Raw genomic sequence first — 24,202 nt, forward strand, 5'->3', positions numbered from 1 at the left:
AGAGACAAATGACACAATTACTGAAATTAAAAATACTCCAGAAGGAAGCAACAGCAGAATACCTGAGCCAGAAGGACAGCCAAGTGACCTGGAAGACAGAATTGTGGAAATAACTGCCGAAGAGCAGAATAAAGTAAAAGGAATGAAAATAATTGAGGATAGTCTCAGAGACCTCTGGGACAACATTAAACACACCAACATTCGAATTATAGGGAATCCAGAAGAAGAAAAGAAAAAGGAAGGGTATGAGAAAATTTTTTAAGAGAGTCTAGTTGAAAATTTCCCGAACATGGAAAACAAAATAGTCAATCAAGTCCAAGAAATACAAAGAGTTCCATACAGGATAAACCTAAGGAGAAACACGCCAAGACACATACTAATCAAACTAACAAAGACTAAACACAAAGAAAGAATGTTTAAAGCAGCAAGGGAAAAGCAACAAGTAACATACAAAGGAAATCCCACACGTTTAACAGCTGATCTTTCAGCAGAAAATCTGCAGTCCAGAAGTGATATATTTAAAGTAACGAAAGGGGAAACGTCTACAACCATGATTAGTCTACCCAACAAGGGTCTCATTCAAAATTGATGGCAAAATCAAAAACCTTATAGACATGGAAAAGTTAAGATAACTTAGTGCCACCAAACCAACATTACAACAGATGTTAAAAGGACTTATACAGACAGGAAGTGCAAGAGAAGAGAAAGATCTACGAAAACAAACCCCAAACAATTAAGAAAATGGCAATAGGGACGTATATATCGATAATTACTTTGAATGTAAATGGATTAAATGCTCCTACCAAAAGACACGGACTGGCTGATTGGATACATTCAAGACCCATATATATGCTGTCAACAAGAAACCCACTTCAGACCTAAACACACATACACACTGAAAGGAAGAGGATCGAAAAATATATTCCATGCAAGTGGAAATCAAAAGAAAGCTAGGGAAGCGATCCTCATATCATACAACATAGACCTAAAAGTAAAGAATATTACAAGAGATAAAAAAGGACACTACATAATGATCATGGTATCAGTCCAAAGGGAAGACATAACAATTGTAAATTTCTATGCACCCAATACAGAAGCACCTCAATACATAAGACAAAACACAACTAGACACAAAAGGAGAAATTGACAGTAACACATAATAGTAGGAGACTAACACCCCACTCACACCAATGGAGATCATCAAAACAGAAAATTAATAAGGAGACACAAGCCTTAAATGACACATTAGACCAGGTGGATCTCACTGGTATCTTCAGGACATTCCATTCAATTGCAGAAGAATACACTTTCTTCTCAAGTGCACATGGAACATTCTCCAGGATAGACCACATCTTGGGTCACAAGTCAAGCCTCAGTAAATTTAAGACTAGATATCAATTACAAGAAAATGACTAAAAACACAAACACATGGAGATTAAACAATACGCTTCCAAATAACGAACAGGTTACTGAAGAAATCAAAAGGGAAATAAAAAATTCCTAGAAACAAATGACAATGGAAACTTGGTAACTCAAAACCTATGGCTGCAGCAAAAGCAGTTCTAAGAGGGAAGTTTATGCAATACAGCCCTACCTCGAGAAACAAGAAAAACAGTGAGTAGACAACTTTACACCTAGAACAACTGGAAAAAGAACAGCAACAAAAACCAAAGTTAGCAGAAGGAAAGAAAGCATAAAGGTCAGAGCAGAAACAAACGAGGAGGTAATTTAAGAAACAATAGTGAAGATTAATAGAACTAAAAGCTGGTTCTTTGAGAAGATAAACAAAATTGACAAAGCTTCAGCCAGACTCATCAAGGAAAAAAGAGAGGAATCAAATCAACAGAATTAGAAAAGGAGGAGAGGTTACAACAGACAATGCAGAAATACAAAGGACTCTAAGACACTGTTATGAGTAACTATACGGCAATACAACGGACGGCCTGGAAGAAACGGACAGGTTTTTAGAAAAGTTTGATCATACAAGACTGAACCAGGAGAAACAGAAATTATGAACCACCCAATTACAAGCACTGAAATCAAAACTGTGATCAAAAACCTCTCAAAAAACAAAAGCCCATGGCAAGATGCTTTCACAGGTGAATTCTATCAAATATTTAGACAAGAGCTAATGCCTATCCTTCTAAAACTCTTTCAAAAAACTGAAGAGGAAGGAACACATCCAAAAACATTCTACAAGGCCACCATCACCCTGATACTAAAACCCGGCAAAGACAACATAAAAAAAGTAAATTACAGGCCAATATAACTGATGAACATAGATGCAAAAATCCTCAACAAATCTCTAGGAAACAGAATTCGATAACACATTTAAAAGCTCATACACCATGATCAAGTTGGGTTTATTCCAGGGATGCAAGGATTCTTCAATATATGCAAATCAATTAATGTGATACACCATATTAACAAATTAAAAGATAAAAACCATATGATAATCTCAACAGATGCAGAAAAGGTCTTTGATAAAATTCAGCACCCATTTATGATAAAAACTCTTGAAAAAATGGGCAGAAAAGAACCTACCTCAACTTAATAAAGGCCCATAGCAAACACTATTCTCAATGGTGAAATGCAGAAAGCATTCCCTCTAAGATCAAATGCAAAACGAGGGGTTCCACTCATACCACTATTATTCACCATAGTTTTATAAGTCCTATCTATGACAATCAGAGAAAAAAAAGAAATAAAGGGAATCCAGATCGGAAGAGAAGAAATAAAACTCCCTGTTTGCAGATGACATAATACTATACGTAGAAAACTCTGAAGAGACTATGAGAAAATTACTAGAACTAATCAGTGAATTTAGCAAAGTCACAGGAAACAAAATCAATACACAGAAATCACTTGCATTCCCCTATACTAACAACAGCAAAAAAAAATCAGAAAGAGAAATTAAGCAATCAATCTCATTCACCACTACAACAAAAAGAATAAAATATCTAGGAATAAACCTACCTAACGAGACAAATGGAGAAGGCAATGGCAACCCACTCCACTGTTCTTGCCTGGAGAATCCCAGGGACAGAGGAGCCTGGTGGGCTGCCGCCTGTGGGGTCGCACAGAGTCAGACACGACTGAGCGACTACGCAGCAGCAGCAGCAAGGAGACAAAAGAACTGCATGCGGAAAATTACAAGACACTGATGAAAGAAATGAGATGACATAAACAGAGGGAGAGATATCCCATGTCCCTGGGTTGGAAGAATCAATATTGTGAAAATGACTGAACTACCAAATGCAATCTACAGACTCAACAAGACCCCTATCAAATCACCAAAGGCATGTTTCACAGAACTACAACAAAAAATTTCACAATTCATATGGAAACACAAAAGACCCCGAATAGCCAAAGCAGTCTTAAGAAAGATGAAAGAAGCTGGAGGAATCAACCTTCCTGACTTCAGAATACACTACGAAGCTACAGTCATCAAGACAGTATGGTACTGGCACAGAAAGAGAAATATAGACCAATGACACAAGATAGACAGCCCAGAGGTTAAACCCATGCACCTATGGGTACCTTATTTTTGACAAAGGAGGCAAGAATATACAATGGGGCAAAGACAGCCTTTTCAATAAATGGTGCTGGGAAAACTGGACAGCTACATGTAAAAGAATGAAATTAGAACACTTCTAACACTAAACACAAAGATAAACTCAAAATGGATTAAAGACCTAAATGTAAGACCAGAATCTATAAAACTCTTAGAGGAAAACATAGGCAGAACACTCAATGACATAAATCAAAGCAAGATACTCTATGACCCACCTCCTAGAGTAATGGAAATAAAAATCAAAACAAGTGGGATCTAACTAAACTTAAAAGCTTTTGCACAGCAAAGTAAACTATAAACAAAGTGAAAAGACAACCCTTAGAAAGGGAGAAAACAATGGCAAATGAAACAACCGACAAAGGATTAATTTCCAAAATATACAAGCAGCTCATACAATTCAATGCCAGAAAAACAAACAACCCAATCAAAAAGTGGGGAAAAGATCTAAACAGACATTTCTCCAAAGACATACAGATGGCTAACAAACACATGAAAAGATGTTCAACATCACTCATTATTAGAGAAACGCAAATCAAAACCACAATGACATACCACCTCACACTAGCCAGAATTGCCACCATCCAAAAGTCTACCAACAATAAATGCTGGAGAGGGTGTGGAGAAAAGGGAACCCTCCTGCACTGTTGGTGGGAATGTAAACTGATATAGCCACTGTCAAAGATGCTATAGAGCCCTTAAAAAGCTCGGAATACAACCAATGTATGACCCAGCAATCCCACTACTAGGCATCTACCCTGAGGAGACCAAAACTGGAAAAGACACCGACGCGTGTGCCCCAGTGTTCCCGCAGCATTATCTACAGTAGCTAGGACATGGACGCAGCCTGGATGTCCACAGACAGATGGCTGGGTAAAGAGGCTGTGGCACACATACACAATGGAATGTGACTCAGCCATCAAAACGAACACATCGGAGTCAGCTCTGAGGTGGATGAGACTAGGGCCTATTACACAGAGTGAAGTTAAGTCAGAAACACAAAGGTAAATATTGTCTACTGAGGCATATATATGGAATCTAGAAAGATGGTACCAATTAATTTATTTACAGGGCAGCAGTGGAGAAACAGACATAGAGAACAGACTTATGGACACAAGGGGCGGGGAGAGGAAGGACAGGGTGAGATGTATGGAGAGAGTAACAATGGCAATGTTTCATTTGCCATTGTTTTCTCCCTTACATTCCCATGTGTATAATAGAATGCCAACGGGAGTTTGCTATATGACTCAGCGAACTCAAACAGGGGTTCTATAAAGGCCTAGAGGGGTGGGATGGGGAGGGAGATAAGAAGGCTCAGGAGGGAGGGGATGTATGTATACCTATGGCTGATTCATGTTGATATTTGGCAGAAAACAACAAAATTCTGTAAAGCAATTATACTTCAATTTAAAAATTAATTAGTTAAAAACAAAACAAAACAGAACTGGACATGGAACACCACACTGGGTCAAAATTGGTTAAGGAATACAACACGGCTGTATACTGTCACCCTGCTTATTTAAATTCTCTGCACAGTACATCACGCGAAATGCCAGGCTGAATGAAGCACAAGCTGGAATCAAGATTGCTAGAAGAAATATCAACAATTTCAGATATACAGATGATACCACAAAAATGGCAGAAAGTGAAGAGGAACTAAAGAGCCTCTTGATGAGGGTGAAAGAAGAGAATGAAAAAGCTGGCTTAAAACTCAACATTCAAAAAACTAAGATCATGGCATCCAGTCCCATTACTTCAAGGCAAATAGAAGGGGGAAAAGTGGAAGCAGTGACAGACTTTATTTTCTTGGCCTCCAAAATCACTGTGGACAGTGACTGCAGCCATGAGGACGCTTGCTCCTTGGAAGAAAAGCAATGACAAACCTAGTCAGCATATTAAAAAGAGGAGACATCACTCTGCCGACAAAGGTCCATACAGCCAAAGCTATGGTTCCTCTAGGTATGTACAGATGGGAGAGCTGGCCCACAGAAGGCTGACGCCGAAGAACCGAGCCTTTCACACTCTTATGCTGGAGAAGACTCTTGAGAGCCCCTGGACTGCAAGATCAAACCGCCAATCCTAAAGGAAATCAGCCCTGACTGGAAGGACGTTGGAGGGGCTGGTGCTGAAGCTGAAGCTCTAATACTCTGGCTACCTGACATGAACAGCCAATTCACTGGAAAGGACCCTGATGCTGGGAAAGACTGAAGGCAAAAGGAGAAGGGAGCGGCAGAGGATAAGATGGTTGGATGGCATCACCAACTCATTGGACATGAATCGAAGCAAAATCTGCAAGATATGGGAAGAGAGTAGAGCCTGGCATGCTGCAATCCATGGGGTCAGAAAGGACTCAGTGACTGGACAACAACAAATGTCGGATATAAATCCTAATATTACGTGTTCATTATCTTAAAATATTTTGAACAAATATACAGCCATGAATTGAACTTAACACAAAGGCACTTAAACATATGGGACACGTGGAAGCACCTACAGAAAGTATATCTTACAATTCAGAGAGGCAAGACTAAAATTTAACTACTGTAAAATTTCTTTTTGAAGGCCATACCCTCTAATTTGTCTAGTAACTAAACACCCATAAGGACTACTCCATTAAAAAAAAAAAATCAGAACTGCCCCAGATCAGTTTAGCAGGAGGTTGAAAGTAAATACAAGATATTCCTGCCAGGGTTTCCCTGGTGCCAATGTAGGAGACAAGGGTTCCACCCTGGTCCAGGAAGACCCCACGTGCCGAGAAGCAGCTAAGCACAACTCCTGGAGCCCGTGTCCCAGAGCCCACCCGTCACAACTCCTGAAGCCCAGTCAGTCTAAAGCTAGCGCATCTAGAGAGCAGTTTCTGCTCGCCACAACTAGAGAAAAGCCCACACAGTGAAGATGATGCAGCCCAGCCAAAAATAAACAAATAAAACGGTTTTAAAGAAGCTATTCCTGTCTACATGCGCCTCCAACAGCAGGCAGGGGGTGTGCCCACGCCAGTGTTCCCTGCACTGGGAGCAAGTCACACAGCGTGGGGGGGGAGGTGACAGAGGGGAGCAGGGGGCAGCGCTGAGGGGGCCCATTTCCCGGGAGCGCGAATGCATGCAATACCACCCAGAAAAAGGAGACTGAACTTGGATTTTCTGCATCACAGGAGGATTAATGACATTAATCTGTCAATTCATGGGGGGAAAAATATCAAAACCTAACACCTTGTTACTATTACAAAAATAAAAATAAATAAAACATGTACTGCTTATGAACATTAGCTTCATGCATTACTTGACAATATACAGGAAGATCATGGAATCTTCCTCATCAAAGAGAGTTCCAATGCGACATGAATCAAGCACCTATGTCTGAGAATAAACACGATTCTGTTCAAAGGTAACTTTAAAAGCCCAGACAGCTACAATCAGGTGCTCTAAGAACTGGACAGCTTTAATGCCAGTTCTCAACACTTCAGAAAAATGTTACTGAGGCTGGCTGGAGTACTGCTTAGTAGAAACCCCTGGTGTTTAAATTCTGCCTGCTCGTCCATCATCAGGGCCTCCCCTCAAGCAGGTTTGGACACCATAACCCCACCACCACAGTCACTCCCCAGAACCTTTATTTTGCAAGTGCCAGTCACACTCCTAGCCTTCTCTGTGAAAAAAGCCACAGGATAATACATCTACGGCATTCCCGATCCCAGGAATCTTGGCCACATTCCAGTCTTCATGGCTGCTTGGGCCCTAGATTTGAATGGTCATTTACTGGGTTGGCCAAAAAGTTCGTTCAGGTTCTGCAATAGAATGGTATGGAAAAACCTGGACCAAGCTCTTGGCCAACTCAATAGATACCACAGTGAACCTCAAAAGCGAACCAGAACCGAGTAGTAAGCTTCTCTGCACTGTTCCTCCCTCAGACTCTGTAATGAGGCTGCAAACACGAACAATGTGGAGAGAAAGGACTACAATTATACAAAAAACTGTAATCTATAAACTGACGCTTCCTTAAAACGTATTTAAGATGCCATCTTTTTCACAAGCTTTCAACCCATACTGCCAATTACCTAGTGGGAAGATCCATCTAGATAAAACAGCTAGGAGAGAAATGTTACTTCATCTTCCTCCAGCCCCTTAACAATCACTCTTTCATGGCTGAGCTGGATTAACCAGCCATATTGCAGCTGGGCAGCGTCACGTGACTAAGTTCTAGCCAATGGAATACACTCCGGGGCTTGTCCTGAAGGGAAAGTGGCCTGCCCGCTCCCCCAACTCACTCCACCACGCCACCAGGCTTGACGACGGGGCGGCATGACATCCTCAGACCGTGAGTGTGAGAGCAACGTCCTCTCTCTCATCACAGCACCTAACCCCACAGATCAACAGTGTTTAGATCCATGAAAGGCAGGATCAAACTGGACCCCAATTACAGGCACAAGACCAAAAAAGAGAATTCTCTGTGGTATTTTAAGCCAGTGTTATTCCCATCTCTGTAACATTTACCTGAATCTATAAATAATTAATATACTCCCATGCTTATTTGCCTTCTGAGGTCAAGATTGCTGACTCCCAAACATGGCTGTGTCCAAAAGCCAAGCTGGGACACTTTTCATTTATAAGGGAAACAGGAGAGCAGTGGAATCTGTACTTTTAAGGGGCTCCATCCCCAACACCAGGTGATTCTGAGAAAAAGCCAGCAATCAGGAAGCTGTTAACAGGGACACAAGGGAGATAACTTGTAGATGAGCTTCCTGGGCACAGTTTTCAACCTTTTTGATCCCCCAGGAATCATAAAATCCTAAGAAGTTTACCTGAAAGATGCCTTTTGAATCTGCTTTTTCCTTGGTCTCTTCTCCAGCCCCACTGGAGTTTACATCCTTATCATCATTACCCGGCATTTCTCTGAGCCCCTACAGTTGCTGGACTATCTCACTGCAGCCCCAAAACTAAATATTTTATGTTGAATTCTTCCCTAAAGTGAGGTCCAGAAGCTTTTCAGGTGCGGCTTACTATCTGTCAAAAGACTGGGTTAACTTCGTTCCTCAAGGAGCAGAGAAATCAAGAACCATATCACAAATGTGGCTGCCACAGAGAGCAGGCACAGACTCAGCAGAATTTCCCTTGTTCTGAGTGCCCATGGGGAGGGGTGGAGCTGCCAGTGACGCCATGGGGGAAGGGAGGGCGGCTCCTGGGTTTGCATGACTCAGTGTTTTGCCTCACTGCTGCCCCTTCACAGCCCAGCTGAAGTGACCATTCAGGATGGATTTAACACAAACTACAAACTCATTTCCATTTAAAAGACTGTTTCTAAATATAATAACAGGTTCTCCTAGTTGACCACATTCAGCAACAAAAAGGCCGGGTACTCTATGGGGGCAAGGAACGTCCGGGTCATTATTTCTGCCTACAGTTTTCCAGCTTCCCAGAGATCATTTATCTCTATGTCCCTGGAATCAGACTTAGCACTCAACTGCTTGCTAAATCAACCCATCACCTCAAAAACCAATTCAGTGCTCTCCTTATCACCAGTGTCCTCTTCCCCTTCCAGAGTTTCTTTCCTCAGTCCTCCTCTGCGCCCAAGCTCCTCACTCCGACACACCAGGGCCATCATCCATGGCAACCTTTCTCCTCCTCCAGCCCAGCTTCTGGGTGGCCCACCCACACCTCCCTGACTTTTCTGTACATGCTGTTCTTTCAGAGTCTCCCCACAACCACCAGAGCCTCCACTCCTTTACTTCATCAACTACTGCTGCTGCGTCGCTTCAGTCGTGTCTGACCCTGTGCGACCCCACAGATGGCAGCCCACCAGGCTCCCCCATCCCTGGGATTCTCCAGGCAAGAACAATGGAGTGGGCTGCCACTGCCTTTTCTGTCATGAACTACTACTCAACCTTTAAGACTCAGAGCAAAGGTCACCTCCTCTGAGAAGTTTCCAAACTCTCAAGCAAAATAAGCTGCTCTCCCTTGAACACCCAAGGCACTTTGCTCCTCTACTCATTAAACAAGTAGTTACCAAAGCTTACACAGTCCTTTCCTTGTGGCTCAGCTGGTAAAGAATCTGCCTGCAACGTGGCAGACCTGGGTTCAATCCCTGGGTTGGGAATATCCCCTGGAGAAGGGAAAGGACCCAGTAATCTGGCCTGGAGAATTCCATGGACTGAACAGTTCATGGGGTTGCAGAAAGTCAGACACGACTCAGCGACTTTCACGTCACACAGCCCCTGCCATCACCAGTGAACCAAACGTAAATCATGAATCAGCACTATCATTGATGTCCATATGGGTAGTTGTCTTTCCTTTGAAATAAGGGCAACTTTCTGAAATTACATCTCCAGATGCAAGAATAACCACAAGCAACTTGCTGCAGGGTTGGCAGCAGTGAGCGCAGCAGTGTGTGCAAGGGACCTTTGTACGAAGAAGGTTGCCATTATCTTCATTACCTCCACCACAGTTTGGCCTCAGGTCAAATGACATAGACTCGATTATCAACAGAAAATTGGATTAAAGACTTATTGAGCATGGCCCCACCCACAGGACAAGACCCAGCTTCCCCCTCAGTCAGTCTCTCCCATGAGGAAGCTTCCATAAGCCTCTAATCCTTCTCCATCAGAGGGCAGACAGAATGAAAACCACAATCACAGAAAATGAACCAATCTAATCACATAGACCACAGCCTTGTCTAACTCAATGAAATTATGAGCCATGCCCTGTGGGGCCACCCAAGACGGACAGGTCATGGTGGAGAGGTCTGACAAAATGTGGTCCACTGGAGAAGGGAATGGCAAACCACTTCAGTATTCTTGCTTTGAGAACCCCATGAACAGTATGAAAAGGCAAAAAGATAGGATACTGAAAGATGAACTCCCCAGATTGGTAGGTGCCCAATATGCTACTGGAGATCAGTGGAGAAATAACTCCAAAAAGAATGAAGGGATGGAGCCAAAGAAAATACAACACCCAGTTGTGAATGTGACTAGTGATAGAAGCAAGGTCCGATGCTGTAAAGAGCAATACTGTACAGGAACACAGGATGTTAGGTCCATCAATCAAGGCAAACTGCAAGTGGTTAAACAGGAGATGGCAAGTGTGAACACTGACATTTTAGGAATCAGCAAACTAAAATGGACTGGAATGGGTGAATTTAACTCAGATGACCATTATATCTACTGCTGTGGGCAAGAATTCCTTGGAAGAAATGAAGTAGCCATCACAGTCAACAAGAGTCCGAAATGCAGTACTTGGGTGCAATCTCAAAAACGACAGAATGATCCCTGTTTCCAAGGCAAACCATTCAATATCACTGTAATACAAGCCTATGCCCCAATGAGTAATGCTGAAGAAGCTGAAGTTGAGCAGTTCTATGAAGACCTGCAAGACCTTCTAGAACACCCAAAAAAGTTATCCTTTCCATTAAAGGGGACAGGAATGCAAAAGTAGGAAGTCAAGAAACACCTGGAGTAACAGGCAAATGTGGCCTTGAAGTACAGAATGAAGAAGGCAAAGGCTAATAGAGTTTTGCCAAGAGAACATACTGGTCATAGCAAACACCCTCTTCCAACAACACAAGAGAAGATTCTACACATGGACATCACCAGATGGTCAGCACCAAAATCAGATTGATTATATTCTTTGCAGCCAAAGATGGAGAAGCTCTAACAAGACTTCTGACTCTAGCAAGTCAGCAAAAACAAGACTGGGAGCTGACTGTGGGTCAGATCATGAACTCCTTATTGCCCAATTCAGACTGAAATTGAAGAAAGTAGGGAAAACCACTAGACCATTCAGGTATGACCTAAATCAAATCCCTTATGATTATACAGTGGAAATGACATATAGATTCAAAGGATTCGATCTGATAGAGTGCCTGAAGAACTATGGATGGAGGTTTGTGACATTGTACAGGAAGCAGTGATCAAGACCATCCCCAAGAAAAAGAAATGCAAAAAGGCAAAATGGTTGTTGGAGGAGGTCTTAAAAATAGCTGTGAAAAGAAGAGACGCAAAAGGCAAAGGAGACATATCCATTTGAATGCAGAGTTCCAAAGAATATCAAGGAGAGATAAGAATGCTTTCCTCACTGATCAGTGCAAAGAAATAGAGGAAAACAATAGAATGGGAAAGACTAGAGATCTCTTCAAGAAAGTTAGGGATACCAAGGGAACATTTCATGCAAAGATGGGCTCAATAAAGGACAGAAATGGTATGGACCTAACTAAAGTAGAAGATATTAAGAGGAGGTGGCAAGAATACACAAAAGAACTATACGAAAAAGATCTTCACGACCCAGATAATCATGATGGTGTAATCACTCACCTAGAGCTGCTGCTGCTGCTGCTAAGTCGCTTCAGTTGTGTCCAACTCTGTGTGACCCCACAGACGGCAGCTCACCAGGCTCCCCCGTCCCTGGGATTCTCCAGGCAAGAACACTGGAGTGGGTTGCCATTTCCTTCTCCAATGCATGAAAGTGAAGTCGCTCAGTTGTGTCCGACTCTTAGCAACCCCATGGACTGCAGCCTACCAGGCTCCTTCGTCCATGGAAGTGGGGTGCCATTGCCGTCACCTAGAGCCAAACATCCTAAAATGTGAAGTCAAATGGGCCTTAGGAAGCATCACTACAAACACAGTTAGTGGAGAGGATGGAATTCCAGTTGAGCTATTTCAAATCCTAAAAGATGATGCTGTGAAAGTGCTGCACTCAATATGCCAACAAATTTGGAAAACTCAGCAGTGGCCATAGGACTGGAAAAGGTCAGTTTTCATTCCAATCCCAAAGAAAGGCAATGCCAAAGAATGCTGAAATTACCGCACAATTATACTTATCTCACACACTAGCAAAGTAATGCTCAAAATTCTCCAAGCCAGGCTTCAACAGTGCGTGAACTGTGAACTTCCTGATGATCAAGCTGGATTTAGAAAACGCAGAGATCAAACTGCCAACATCTGTTTGATCATGGAAAAATGAGAGAGTTCCAGACAAACATCTACTTCTGCTTTACTGACTATGCCAAAGCCTTTGACTGGGTGGATCACAATAAACTGAAAAATTCTAAAGAAATGGGCATACCAGACCATCTAACCTGTCTCCTGAGAAACCTGTGTGCAGGTCAAGAAGTTAGAACTGGACATGGAACAACAGACTGGTTCCAAGTCAAAAAAGGAGTACATCAAGGCGATATATTGTCATCCTGCTTATTTAACTTCTATGCACAGGATATCATGAGAAATGCTAGACTAGATGAAACACAAGCTGGAATCAGGATTGCTGGGAGAAACAGCAATAATCTTAGATATGCATATGACACCACACTTATGGAAGAAAGCAAAGAATCAAAGAGCCTCTTGAAGAAAGTGAAAGAGGAGACTGAAAAAGTTGGCTTAAAGCCCAACATTCAGAAAACTAAGATCATGGCATCTGGTCCCATCACTTCATCGCAAATAGATGGGGAAACAATGGAAACAGTGACAGGTTTTACTTGGGGTGCTCCAAAATCACTGCAGATGGTGACTGCAGCCATGAAATTAAAAGACACTTACTCCTTGGAAGGAAAGTTACAACCAACCTAGACAGCATATTAAAAAGCAGAAACATTACTTTGCCAACAAAGGTCCGTCTAGTCAAGGCTATGTTTTTCCAGTAGTCAGGTATGGATGTGAGAACTGGACTATAAAGAAAGCTGAGCACCAAAGAATTGATGCTTTTGAACTGTGGTGTTGGAGAAGACTCTTGAGAGCCCTTTGGACAGCAAGGAGATCCAAGCAGTCCATCCTGAAGGAAATCAGTCCTGAATATTCATTGGAAGGACTGATGCTGAAGCTGATAATCCAATACTTTGGCCACCTGATGAGAAGAACCGGCTCACTGGCAAAGACCTGATGCTGGGAATGATTGAAGGCAGGAGGACAAGGGGACGACAGTGGTTGAGATGGCTGGATGGCATCACCGACTCAAGGGACATGAGTTTGAGTAAACTCCGGGAGTTGGTGATGGACAAGGAAGGCTGGAGTGCTTCAGTCTATGGGGTCGCAAAGAGTTGGACACGACTTAGCGACTGAACTGAACTGAACGCCAGAATCCAGGTTTGTCAGTCGACTTTGAACTTCACTGGGCTTCCCAGATGGCGCTAGCGGTAAAGAACCACTAGCCAACCAGTTGCCAACGCAGGAAATACAAAAGACACGGGTTCGATCCCAGGTCGGGAAGATCCCCTGGAGGCGGGCACGACAACCCACTCCAGTATTCTTGCCTGGACCATCCCATGGACAGAGGAGCCTAGAGGGGTCGGGTCTACGGGGTCGCAAAAAGTAGGAAACGACTTAAGGCACGCATGATATCAGATTGGCTCCAGAGAAGACCTGTGGCTGTACTGAGGGAAAGATAGCAAATTCATGTCTCCCATCACAGCACCTAAAACCACAAGTTCAACGGTAGGGGGCGCGAGATACAAAGTGGTGAAAATAAAAAAGCTGCCTCTTTTACAGCTTATCCTGGAATACACAGAACTCAGCAAGTTCAGACCAGCACAAAGTAAATACAGCATCTATTCAGCCACAACTGAAGTGAGAAAGGAGGTTTCACGAGGCAACACAGTATGGCAGGTTCATGTAATTATGTGCTAATTTACTGGTTCTCATTTTCGAGGGCTCCAGAAACCTGTGATTCTCTCCTATATGCCTCCAGAACCCAGGAGAGCAGCAGCACTTCGTGTTTCTGCACCCGAGATGGTTTAAACTTTACAAAAACCCAACGGGGCAGCACGGTTTTCTCCAATTTCACCATTGGGAAGTCAGGTTCCGACAGTGGACTCGCCCAAGTTCATTAAGTCGGTGGAGAACTAGGACCGCGAACTCGGAGGCACGACTCAGCCATCACTGGGGCCCGCCAGGGACCCTCCGCCAGCCTCGCCTCCCCGCTTCGGGCCTCGGTCATCCGAGCACCCGGCCGGGCTACCTTGAGCACGCAGTCAGACTGCAGCAGACACAAGCCCAGATCCTCCTTCACGCCCGCGCACGCGCCGCCCTCAGGCTTGTCCTCGTAATACCGGGGCATGACTGCGCCTCCAGCTGGCCGCGGCCTCCACCCTCTCCTCTCGAGACGGCCCAGACTCCTCAGGACGCCAGTGACGCCGCGGCGGGCGGAACCGGAAAAAGACCGGTAGCAACCACTTCCGGTGGGCGCGCGGCGAGAGACGTAACGCGAGAGGTATCGCGCGCGGCGTTTGTGGGTCACGGGACGCGACGCGCCCCCTATGTGGTTGACGTAGCGAGGAGGGAAGTTGGCCCAGCGGCGGCTGGGTCGGCTGCTGGGCGGTGGTGGCGGGTGTATGTGAAGCCGGTGGACGCCGCCGCGGGGCTCCAGGTGAGGCCTGCCGACAGCCCCATCTACGCGCGACTCGGGCTCGCCGGTCGGCCTTTTCATCTGGCAACTTAAGGCCCCACATCACCCGGCCCTGCAGTGACCGCGCCCGGGTCCGGCTGCTCGGCCTGCGGTGGGGCTGCCAGACACCATCGCGGAGGCTGGTTACAGCCGAATTTCAGATAACAGCGAATGATGTCTGCATAGCTGCGGGTCTCACGCAGTGTTTCGGACCTGCTTATATTACAAATTATTGTTGTATCTGCGATGCAGTTGTAATTGGACGTCCTGTGTTTTTATGCTCAATCTGGCCGCCTTACCGGAGGCCCCGAGCCGGCGGGGAGCAGCTGGCGTCCTGGAGGCCTGGGGAGTGGAGCCCGACACTGGGCTGCCGGGGCGGGACATGGAGGCCGGAAGATGACCAGCGCCTCCCTGGCTTCAGACTGGTTGGACTGGACCCCCACGCTGTCGTTCCCCTGATGAACTATTCAGGAAGTAAAACACTATGCGTTTGAGTTTTGCCTTGTTTTTACATCCCATGCTAGTGAACGAGTTGCTTGTTGGTGAGGCGCTGATGGACTTGTGTGATAAGCCATTTACTTTACGTCGTCGGGAACATCGTTTCTGTTTGGCTTCAGCAAAGGCTTTTGCTTAAAGTCTTGATTGTTAGCACAGATGACAGGTGGACTTCAGACTGCCTGAGTTCAAATTTTGGCTCCATCACTATCTCTGCTTCTGGAGAAGGGGTGGGAGGAGGTGGGGAGAGGTGGAGCAGATCTGAGGATTGACGGAAATGAAGTACAGAGAATGGGTGGACCTTGTAAAAGCGTTATTGTGAAGGTTCAGAAGGCCACGGGGCAGCCCTTTCCTGAAGTGCAGTGGGCAGTTCTCCAGCTCCCAAATCAGCCTCAAAACCAAATTTACTCTCTTTTGAGTCCTGCCTCTTCTCAGGGATTGGGGCCAAAACGTAAGGTGACTTCTCTCCTAAATAACTCACAAGAGGGGTGCTAGGGGCTGGCAGTTTCTTCTGATGATTTGTATTAATAATATAAAAATTTCCCCCCTTCTATCTAGGAGGATGTTACCAAGTACTTCGGTGACTTCCCCCGTGCAGGGGAACGGAGTGTTGAGTTCCAGGGATGCAGCCAGACACACAGCGGGAGCAAAACGCTACAAATACCTGAGGAGGCTTTTCCGTTTCCGGCAGATGGACTTTGAGTTTGCTGCCTGGCAGATGCTCTACCTGTTCACTTCCCCACAGAGAGTTTATAGAAACTTTCACTATAGGAAGCAGACGAAAGATCAGTGGGCCAGGGATGACCCAGCTTTCTTGGTCCTGTTAAGTATCTGGCTCTGTGGTAAGTGTTTATCTGCAGGAGAGTTGAGAAATCAGTTGACTGTTTCAGGTTGGACTTGTCATTTGGAGATTCCTGTTGTCAGCGTGTTATGGGTCATAATTTGGGGTTCTCTGAAGCTGTTGTCTTCCTTTCTGAAGTCTCCAAAATCTCCTCCCAGGAAAGAGAGTGGTATTCTTCCTGACTTTAAAGGTCCCAAGCAGATGCCAGAGGAAACTGGTTCCTCGGAACTTTAAAAAGCACAGGACAGAGTCACTCCATGTCTTTCAACTGCTGTGATAAATATGTAGGGCTTCCCTGGTGCTTCAGACGGTGAAGAATCTGCCTGCAGTGCTGGAGACCTGAGTTCGATCCCTGGGTCAGGAAGGTCCCCTGCAGAAGGAAATGGCTACCCACTCCAGTATTCTTGCCTGGAGAATTCCATGGACAGAGGAGCCTGGTGGGCTACAGTCCGTGGGGTCGCAAAAGAATCAGATACAACCAAGCGATTAAACTTTCACATTTTTCATAAATTCATTGATACCCAAATGCAAACAATGTGAAAAAGGACTACTGAGATTGGAAGTTACATTTCACCCTCAGGCTGAGCCAGGGCTTCCGTGGTGACTCAGTTGGTAAATAACCTGCCTGCAGTGCAGGAGACCCAGGTTCGATCCCTGGGTCAGGAAGATCCCCTGGAGAAGGGAATGGCAACCCACTCCAGTATTCTTGCCTGGAAAATCTCATGGACAGAGGAGCCTGGCGGGCTACCGTCCATGGGGTCACAAAGAGTCAGACATGACTGAGGGACTAACACTCTCACTTCTCACTTTCATCAGGCCGATCCAGAGTGAGGGTTCTGAAAGTACTAATGTGATCTTGAGAAACTGCTCTAAGCTCTCCAATAGTGCAGTGAAAGGGTCTGAACCACTTTTAGTGTCTCAATCATGTCTGACTTTTTGTGACCCCTTGGACTGTAGCCTTCCAGTCTCCTCTGTCCGTGAAATTCACCAGGCAAGAATACGGGAGTGGGTAGCCATTTCCTTCTCCAGAGGATATTCCTGAGCCAGGAGTCAAACCTGGGTCTCCTGCATTGCAGGCAGATTCTTTACAATCTAAGCCACCAGGGAAGCCCACCTTTAACTGGGTTTAAACACGTGAGTGCCTTCTCAGTAGTGGTCGTATTCTGAATGCTGGGGCTACCCTGGTGAATCAGATACACAGGGGCCTCCTCAGTAAACGTCAGGTATCTCAGTGGTAGTTGTGTGTTCCAGGGCGATCTGCATTTCTTAATCAGTTACATCTATTAATAAGATAGCTTAGGGGTTTTGTTTACATACCTGCATCCCATTCTGGAGTGGGCATCTGAAAGGCAGAAACTGACCTGTATGCTTAGAATCCAGCAAAGTGCCTGAATGCATCTTGTAAATCTTTCTTGCAGTGTCCACGATAGGATTTGGCTTTGTGCTGGACATGGGGTTTTTTGAGACGATAAAGCTGCTCCTTTGGGTGGTATTCATAGACTGCGTAGGCGTCGGTCTTCTCATATCAACCTTAATGTGGTAAGTACAGAAGCTTTGGGTTTTCAGATGCTGCTGTAGAGCCTCCCTCTGTTTGCTTCAGAGAGTAGCTGATGGAAACGGAAACTATACGAACTGAAAGCACTGGTTTTGTCTGCCAGGATTACCGTAACTCATTCTCCTGTGTTGGCACCTAGAGCAGAAAATACTCTTCAGGGGATGGTCCGCTTTGTCAAACTGCACCAAATGAGTGAATTGAAGTCATGATTATGTCGTATTAACAAAATCCCTGATTTTGCAAAAACGTTTCACAGCCAGTTCTGCTGAGGTTGTCTGGGTGACGGCACAGCCTTCTGCTGCCTTGGTCAGGAGCTCATTTCTCGACGGGTAAAACGTGGAGGGTTATGTCATGGAATCTTACTTTGAATCTTTGACATGAGATGAAGCACATGAAAAAGAATTGTTTTGGTTAAGCTTCCTTCCTGCTGAAACACTTGAGCAGGTTTTATCTGAGTTCTCAGTCTGACTCTCTCAGTTTGCTGTACCAGTACCAGTGTGCTGAGTATCAATTTGGCGTTTGGTGTTTTGATGGGTGCTCTTGTGTGGTTGGCGGAAGGGGTGGACATGAGGGTGAGCTCGGCACGGGGCTTGTGGTTGCTGTTGTGTATCAGAGAAAACACTGGAACCTGAGTTGGCAGAGATACCTGGGTTCAAATGCCAGCTCAGCCATTTACCCTGTCCTTCTTGGAAGATGGAAGTTAATCATCTATTTGTGAGGTATTTGAAAAGCTTGTACTATGAAAAGCACCTGCCATACAGTCTGTGCTCAATAAATGGTAGCTGTTAACATTTTGAGCAAGATTGTGAGATGCTGACCTCTGATGATACCAACTTGTTATTTTGCTTTGTAACTCCTGACCAGTCCAATAGGTTTTGTATGTGCTGGATAGTCAGAAAATGCAACACACCAGTAATCTAAAATTCTAAGTGCAAGTCGCTCAGGCATGTCTGACTCTTTGCGACCCCATAGATCCCATAGTCTGTGGAATTCTCCAGGCCAGAATACGGGAGTGGGTTGCCTTTTCCTTCTCCAGGGGATCTTCCCAACCCAGGGATTGAACCCAGGTCTCCTGCATTGCAGGCAGATTCTTTACCACCTGAGCCACAAGATAAATTTCTAAAATCTGGCCTAAAAAGGATACTGCTAACTTAAGATGGCAAATAGATGGGGAAACAGTGGAAACAGTGGCTGACTTTATTTTTGGGGCTCCAAAATCACTGCAGATGGTGATTGTAGCCATGAAATTAAAAGACGCTTACTCCTTGGAAGGAAAGTTATGACCAACCTAGACAGCATATTAAAAAACAGAGATACTACTTTGCCAACAAAGGTCCGTCTAGTCAAGGCTATGGTTTTTCCAGTAGTTATGTATGGATGTGAGAGTTGGACTATAATGAAAGCTGAGCACCGAAGAATTGATGCATTTGAACTGTGGTGTTTGAGAAGACTCTTGAGAGTCCCTTAGACTGCAAGGAGATCCAACCAGTCCATCCTAAAGGAGATCAGTCCTGGGTGTTCATTGGAAGGACTGATGTTGAAGCTGAAACTCCAATACTTTGGCCACCTGATGGAAAGAGCTGACTCATTTGAAAGACTGAGGGCAGGAGGAGGAGGGGAGGACAAAGGATGAGATGGTTGGATGGCATCACCAACTCAAATGGACGAGAGTTTGGGTAGGCTCTGGGAGTTTGTGATGGACAGGGAGGCCTGGCGTGCTGCAGTCCATGGGGTTGCAAAGAGTCGGACACGACTGAGTGACTGAACTGAACTGAACTAATGAAAAATCTTCTGACTGTGGAGGAGGAGGAGCTGGAGAGAGTGGTGAGGCTGGGTGCAATTGTGTGATCTGCGTTTGAGCAGCGGAACCCCAGACTAGTGTGGTGATTCTAAAAGTAGAGGATGGTAGGGAAGAGGGGGAGCCCAGGGCCTCTAGGGTGGCCTGCAGGCTGTGGGCTTCGGGTGCCGGTGCATTCCATGTGGGACATGCTGAGTTCAGGAGACATGCTGATAATGAAATAAAGGTTCATTAGATACTGGGGGAGGGAACTTGGAGGCTGCAGCAGTCTGGCCAAAATGAGGATGTGACTGGCATTCTTAATCTGAAGGTGGGAGGGGAGGCCTCAGCTGTCTTTGAGCTCTCCCGGGAGGAGTGTCAGTGTTCTAGAGGTGAGACCTGGATGAAGGCCAAAAGCCTGGGAAGCACCTGTTTAAGGGCTGAGCAGAGGGGTGGGGGCAGCAGCAGGACCATTGAATGGGAGCCCTCGGATGGTGAGCTAAATGCTTCTTACTCTGTCCATTTTATCGTATAGTCTTGGCTCAAGTGGAACGTGTTTTGGTAAGTTCCAGTTTGTTCTAGCAAAGCACTCGGATCTTGACATTCTCAGACAATTGAGTATAGGACTATTTTATTAGTACTATAGCACCTCTCGTTTCTTTTTCTGTTTTTATTTCCACTGTAGGCATAGCATTTTTCTTAACGGTATCCTTGAAATCACATGTAGAAGCAACCATTGAATTTCCATAACTGTTTACAATCCTTTTTGTTCTTTTCCTTTGAAGACCTGTCTGTTACCTGGATGTCTGCCTTTTCATTTATTCATCATTTAAAGGAACCATGAGGCCATGCTGCGGAACAGAGGCATGAGCTCGAGTGATTGTTCAAGCTGTGGCTGGAGATGTCACTGGCCACTCTTTCCTTACTGGTTCCTCCGGATTCCCTGAACTTTCCACAGTGGGGCGGGGGTTGGTGGGGGGTATGTGACCCTAGTCTTAGGCTGCAGACCTGTTCTCTATATGTGTTCACTCTGGGTGAGCTCATTGAAGTTCACGGCTTTTAATACCATCTGCACACATGAATCTGTATATCCCCTGTGTGGACTGCTCCTCTAAGCTTCTAGACCTTCTTTCCATATTTCTTACTTCTTCACCGTAACAGGGCCAGGTCCAAACTCCTGTACTCTTCCCCTTCCTGCACTCAGATCACTCTTGGTGCAGCCACTCCTGCCTCAGTGGCACCTCCATCTTTCACTTGTTTTAAGGCAGGAGTCTCTCAGTTGTCCTTGACTAACGTTTTCCTCTGGCACCCACTGTGTCGTACTCCACTCTCGCTGTTCGGGCCTCCCAGCTGTAGTTACCCCCAGGCCAGGGCCCCCGCTGCCGCCACCCTCTCCTCTCCTCCTCGCAGTGACCTCCCCCTCCTGCCTCTTCGCTTCCATTCTTGTCCCCAGGGTCTGTTCTCAGACCGCAGCCAGAGGAACCCCGTCAAAACAGTAAGCCAAACGTCCTTTTGGGAACTCCACAGTGACTTCTTATTCCACCAAGAGTAAAAGCCCAACGTCTGACAGTGGCCACAGGGTCTATAAGATGCTCCCTTTTCTTCTCCCATTTCATTCCCTGCTGTCTTCTCACCAGTTGCAGGCACTCTGAGCCCCTCCCCCACCCGTGCTCAAGACTCCTCCCTGCTCAGAGGGCTCTGCCCCAGGGGCTCCCATCGCTGCCCCTGGTTCTTTGCCCAGATGTCACTCTCTCGGGACTCTCGTCGTGGCTGACATGTCACCTTTGCAGCCCCTGCCCTGCTGTCCTGCTCAGTTTTATCCTAGGGCCGTCTGACTGTGTTGTTGTCAGTCCACTCCCACTAGATTGAAGGCAGAAGTTTGCTTACCACCATCTCTCCAGTGTATGGAATAATGCTTGAGCTATAGAAGACAGCCAGTAAATACGCATGGGGTTAATTTTATTGTATTATGAAAGAAATGCTATCATTTTTTTCAGGTTTATCTCCAATAAGTATTTAGTGAAACGGCAGAGCAGAGACTATGATGTGGAGTGGGGCTATGCCTTTGACGTGCATCTGAATGCTTTTTATCCTCTCTTGGTCATTCTGCATTTTATACAGCTTTTTTTCATCAACCGTAAGTAGCAGTTTCTTCTAAACTTGTCATCAGAAAGTCTTCATTGTATCCACTGAAAAAAGATTCATTGTCCGTGTCTCTTTGGCAGATGTCATCCTAACAGACACATTTATTGGATATTTAGTGGGAAATACCTTATGGTTGGTTGCCGTTGGCTACTATATCTATGTAACTTTCTTAGGATACAGTGGTAAGTAATTGATTTTTCTCCTTGACGACACTACAGGGAGGGGAGAAGTTGTAACAGTAATACACTGAGCTTTTATGGAGCCAGTGTTTTACATAAATTCTTCCAGTTAATCTTTAGTTATATGATACAGGTTTACTATTCCCCATTTTTCAAATGAGGAGACAAGCCCAGAGAGATTAAGTAATTTGTCCATGGTCCCATAGCTCCAAAGTGGCATAGCTGGTACGTAACAAACTTTATCATTTCAAGGAACCATGTTAAACCATCTGATGCTCTCCAGGTTTCTTGCAGGAACCCATGACAAGTTTCTTTTCTCCCAGGTTTTTGGGTTCTGGGTTACCAGCAGTCAGTCAGATGAGGAAAGGGTTGGGTCCAGTGTATGGGCATGTTTAAAACCTTTGCCGTATTTTCTGTTTTATGATTGGGGGGCGATTCTGAAATACTCTTCATTTTGTAAACATCTGTGTTGGTCCCAGGCCACCTGCTGGACTGGAGAAGCCTAGGGGTGGGAGATACTGGGGATAATCACAGAAGATCAAGCCCAGCTTCTGCTGCACTCAGGACATGTTTATAAATTCATTATTCAATCCTGCTATCGGTTCGTCTTTCATAGTATGAATGAGAACCATGTTTATTTTTCTTCATGTAAAGAAATGACTGCTGTTAAGAGTTAAATTTAGAGATCTTATGATTTGTTAGTGTTATGTATTGTAGCCCTTTCCTTTATTGTCCCTCTAGATGATTAGAATCTTACTGTAAACCTAGGTCACTTGGACTCACATGTGACTGATTCCACTGGTCAGAGAGTCCCCTTGACTTTGTCAGGAACCACTTGCCCCCCCCAACCTCCGAATTGTAACACCTTGTTTTGGGCATTGGGGAGGTCCTGGCTCTCGTTCGGGGGAGATGGAAGTGGATTTTGGAGCACTGTCCTGGTAACTCACTACAATTTAGAAGATTCTTTGGGCATAGCTCAGTTTCACTTTGGGGACTACTTGTATGAGAAATACTTAGTTTTGAATGCATGGGTTATAGACCCACTAACAGGAAGCCGCAAGTGAGAAAGAAGGAAACACAGATATCTGGGGGTGGGTTTTATATTTGAGAGCTTCATTTCTTTCCTAAAGTCTGGGATACTAGTTGAGAGCTCACTTTCTCCAAGTGGAGGTGTAACACTCCCTCGGTTGGGAAATCTCAAATGGCTAAAAGCTGTTTTTCTCCTATAACGTCACCCATGTCTGCTGGTACATTAAGATGGGAAGCTTCTGAAGCATCACAGGTTTCAATTCACCACTTGATCCATGAATAACTGGCGATACTGACTCTCACCCTTAACCTGAATCCTGGCCTTTTCCAGCACTGCCATTTTTGAAAAACACGGTGATCCTTCTCTACCCGTTTGCGCCTCTCATCCTGCTCTACGGACTCTCACTAGCCCTGGGCTGGAACTTCACCCACACGCTCTGCTCCTTCTACAAGTACAGAGTGAAGTGAGCCAGGGGGCCCCTTACATCTGAGCAGCAGCAACAGTATTGGTGAGGTGGTGATTGCCTGTGAAACCTGTAAATAAACTATCATTGTAGATATCTTAAAGGTACAAAGTTTGCAAATTTGAAGAACTATAAATGTTAATAGTACATTCCTTAAAACTGATTAAATGTACATTTCTACAATAAATATTTTTTAAACTAAAGTGTTACCTTTTATTCATAAATATTTGCACACAGAATGATATACAAAGTACTAAGGCTATAAAGAAAATAAAAAGGTAAAACTTTTTAACATTATTTTTGAAAGCGTATCCACATAGTCATATGTGTGCCATCCCCTCCCCAGCTGTTACTGACAAGGTACAGAGTCACCCCCATTTCTAACAGGCTGCATTTTAAACTTTTATATAAGCCACAGGGTCCTAATTTAAGCTTTAAAAGTCTCCTTAGGAATCACTGAACTACAGGCTGTAAATGTCACTAACAGCCATTGTTTATGCAAAAAAAAAAAAAAATACCCAACTGAAGACTGCCCCAGAAGCTTTTCTTACTCTGGGAGCTGCATAGCACACTTAAGGTGGGAGTGAACCTCTGTGTAACACTGATAGTCATGGTCTTAACGAAGGCTTTTTTTTTTCTTTAAAGACTTCTCAAAACACACAAATCTATTGTTTTCTAACAGAAGATAGTCCCGGTAAGCTGTTATATATCAGTGTTAAACAAAACTATAATAATAAAAAAGCTTGGTACTCATGAAGTTTTACCTGTTTTTTATTAGAAGGAGTCTTG

The 24,202-nt window shown here is 44.8% G+C and overlaps 2 protein-coding genes across 7 annotated transcripts in view; one reads left to right on the plus strand and one right to left on the minus strand.

Moving 5' to 3' along the window:
• LOC102182511 (cytochrome c oxidase assembly factor 5) overlaps positions 1-14,661 on the minus strand; it is a 31,596-nt gene extending 16,935 nt beyond the window's left edge. The window contains exon 1 of the mRNA XM_005686277.3: positions 14,503-14,661. Within this exon, the coding sequence (XP_005686334.1) occupies positions 14,503-14,601 (99 nt within the window). The 5' untranslated portion in view covers positions 14,602-14,661. The remainder of the gene's footprint in view (positions 1-14,502) is intronic.
• On the plus strand, positions 14,666-23,616 carry UNC50 (unc-50 inner nuclear membrane RNA binding protein). 6 transcript variants are annotated; one of them, XM_018054898.1, is made up of 6 exons: positions 14,666-14,754; positions 15,982-16,265; positions 17,683-17,803; positions 21,594-21,733; positions 21,822-21,923; positions 23,281-23,616. In XM_018054898.1, the coding sequence occupies exons 2-6, from the start codon at positions 15,986-15,988 to the stop codon at positions 23,415-23,417; spliced, it is 780 nt and encodes a 259-aa protein (XP_017910387.1). In that variant the 5' UTR covers positions 14,666-14,754; positions 15,982-15,985; the 3' UTR covers positions 23,418-23,616. The 6 variants fall into 6 exon arrangements, with proteins under 6 accessions (XP_017910387.1, XP_005686328.2, XP_005686332.2 ...); XM_005686271.3 differs by having other exon boundaries at positions 14,747-14,910; XM_005686275.2 differs by lacking the exon at positions 14,666-14,754 and adding an exon at positions 14,940-15,402.

The sequence above is a fragment of the Capra hircus genome, chromosome 11 (assembly GCF_001704415.2).
Source record: "Capra hircus breed San Clemente chromosome 11, ASM170441v1, whole genome shotgun sequence".
Classification (NCBI taxonomy): domain Eukaryota; kingdom Metazoa; phylum Chordata; class Mammalia; order Artiodactyla; family Bovidae; genus Capra; species Capra hircus.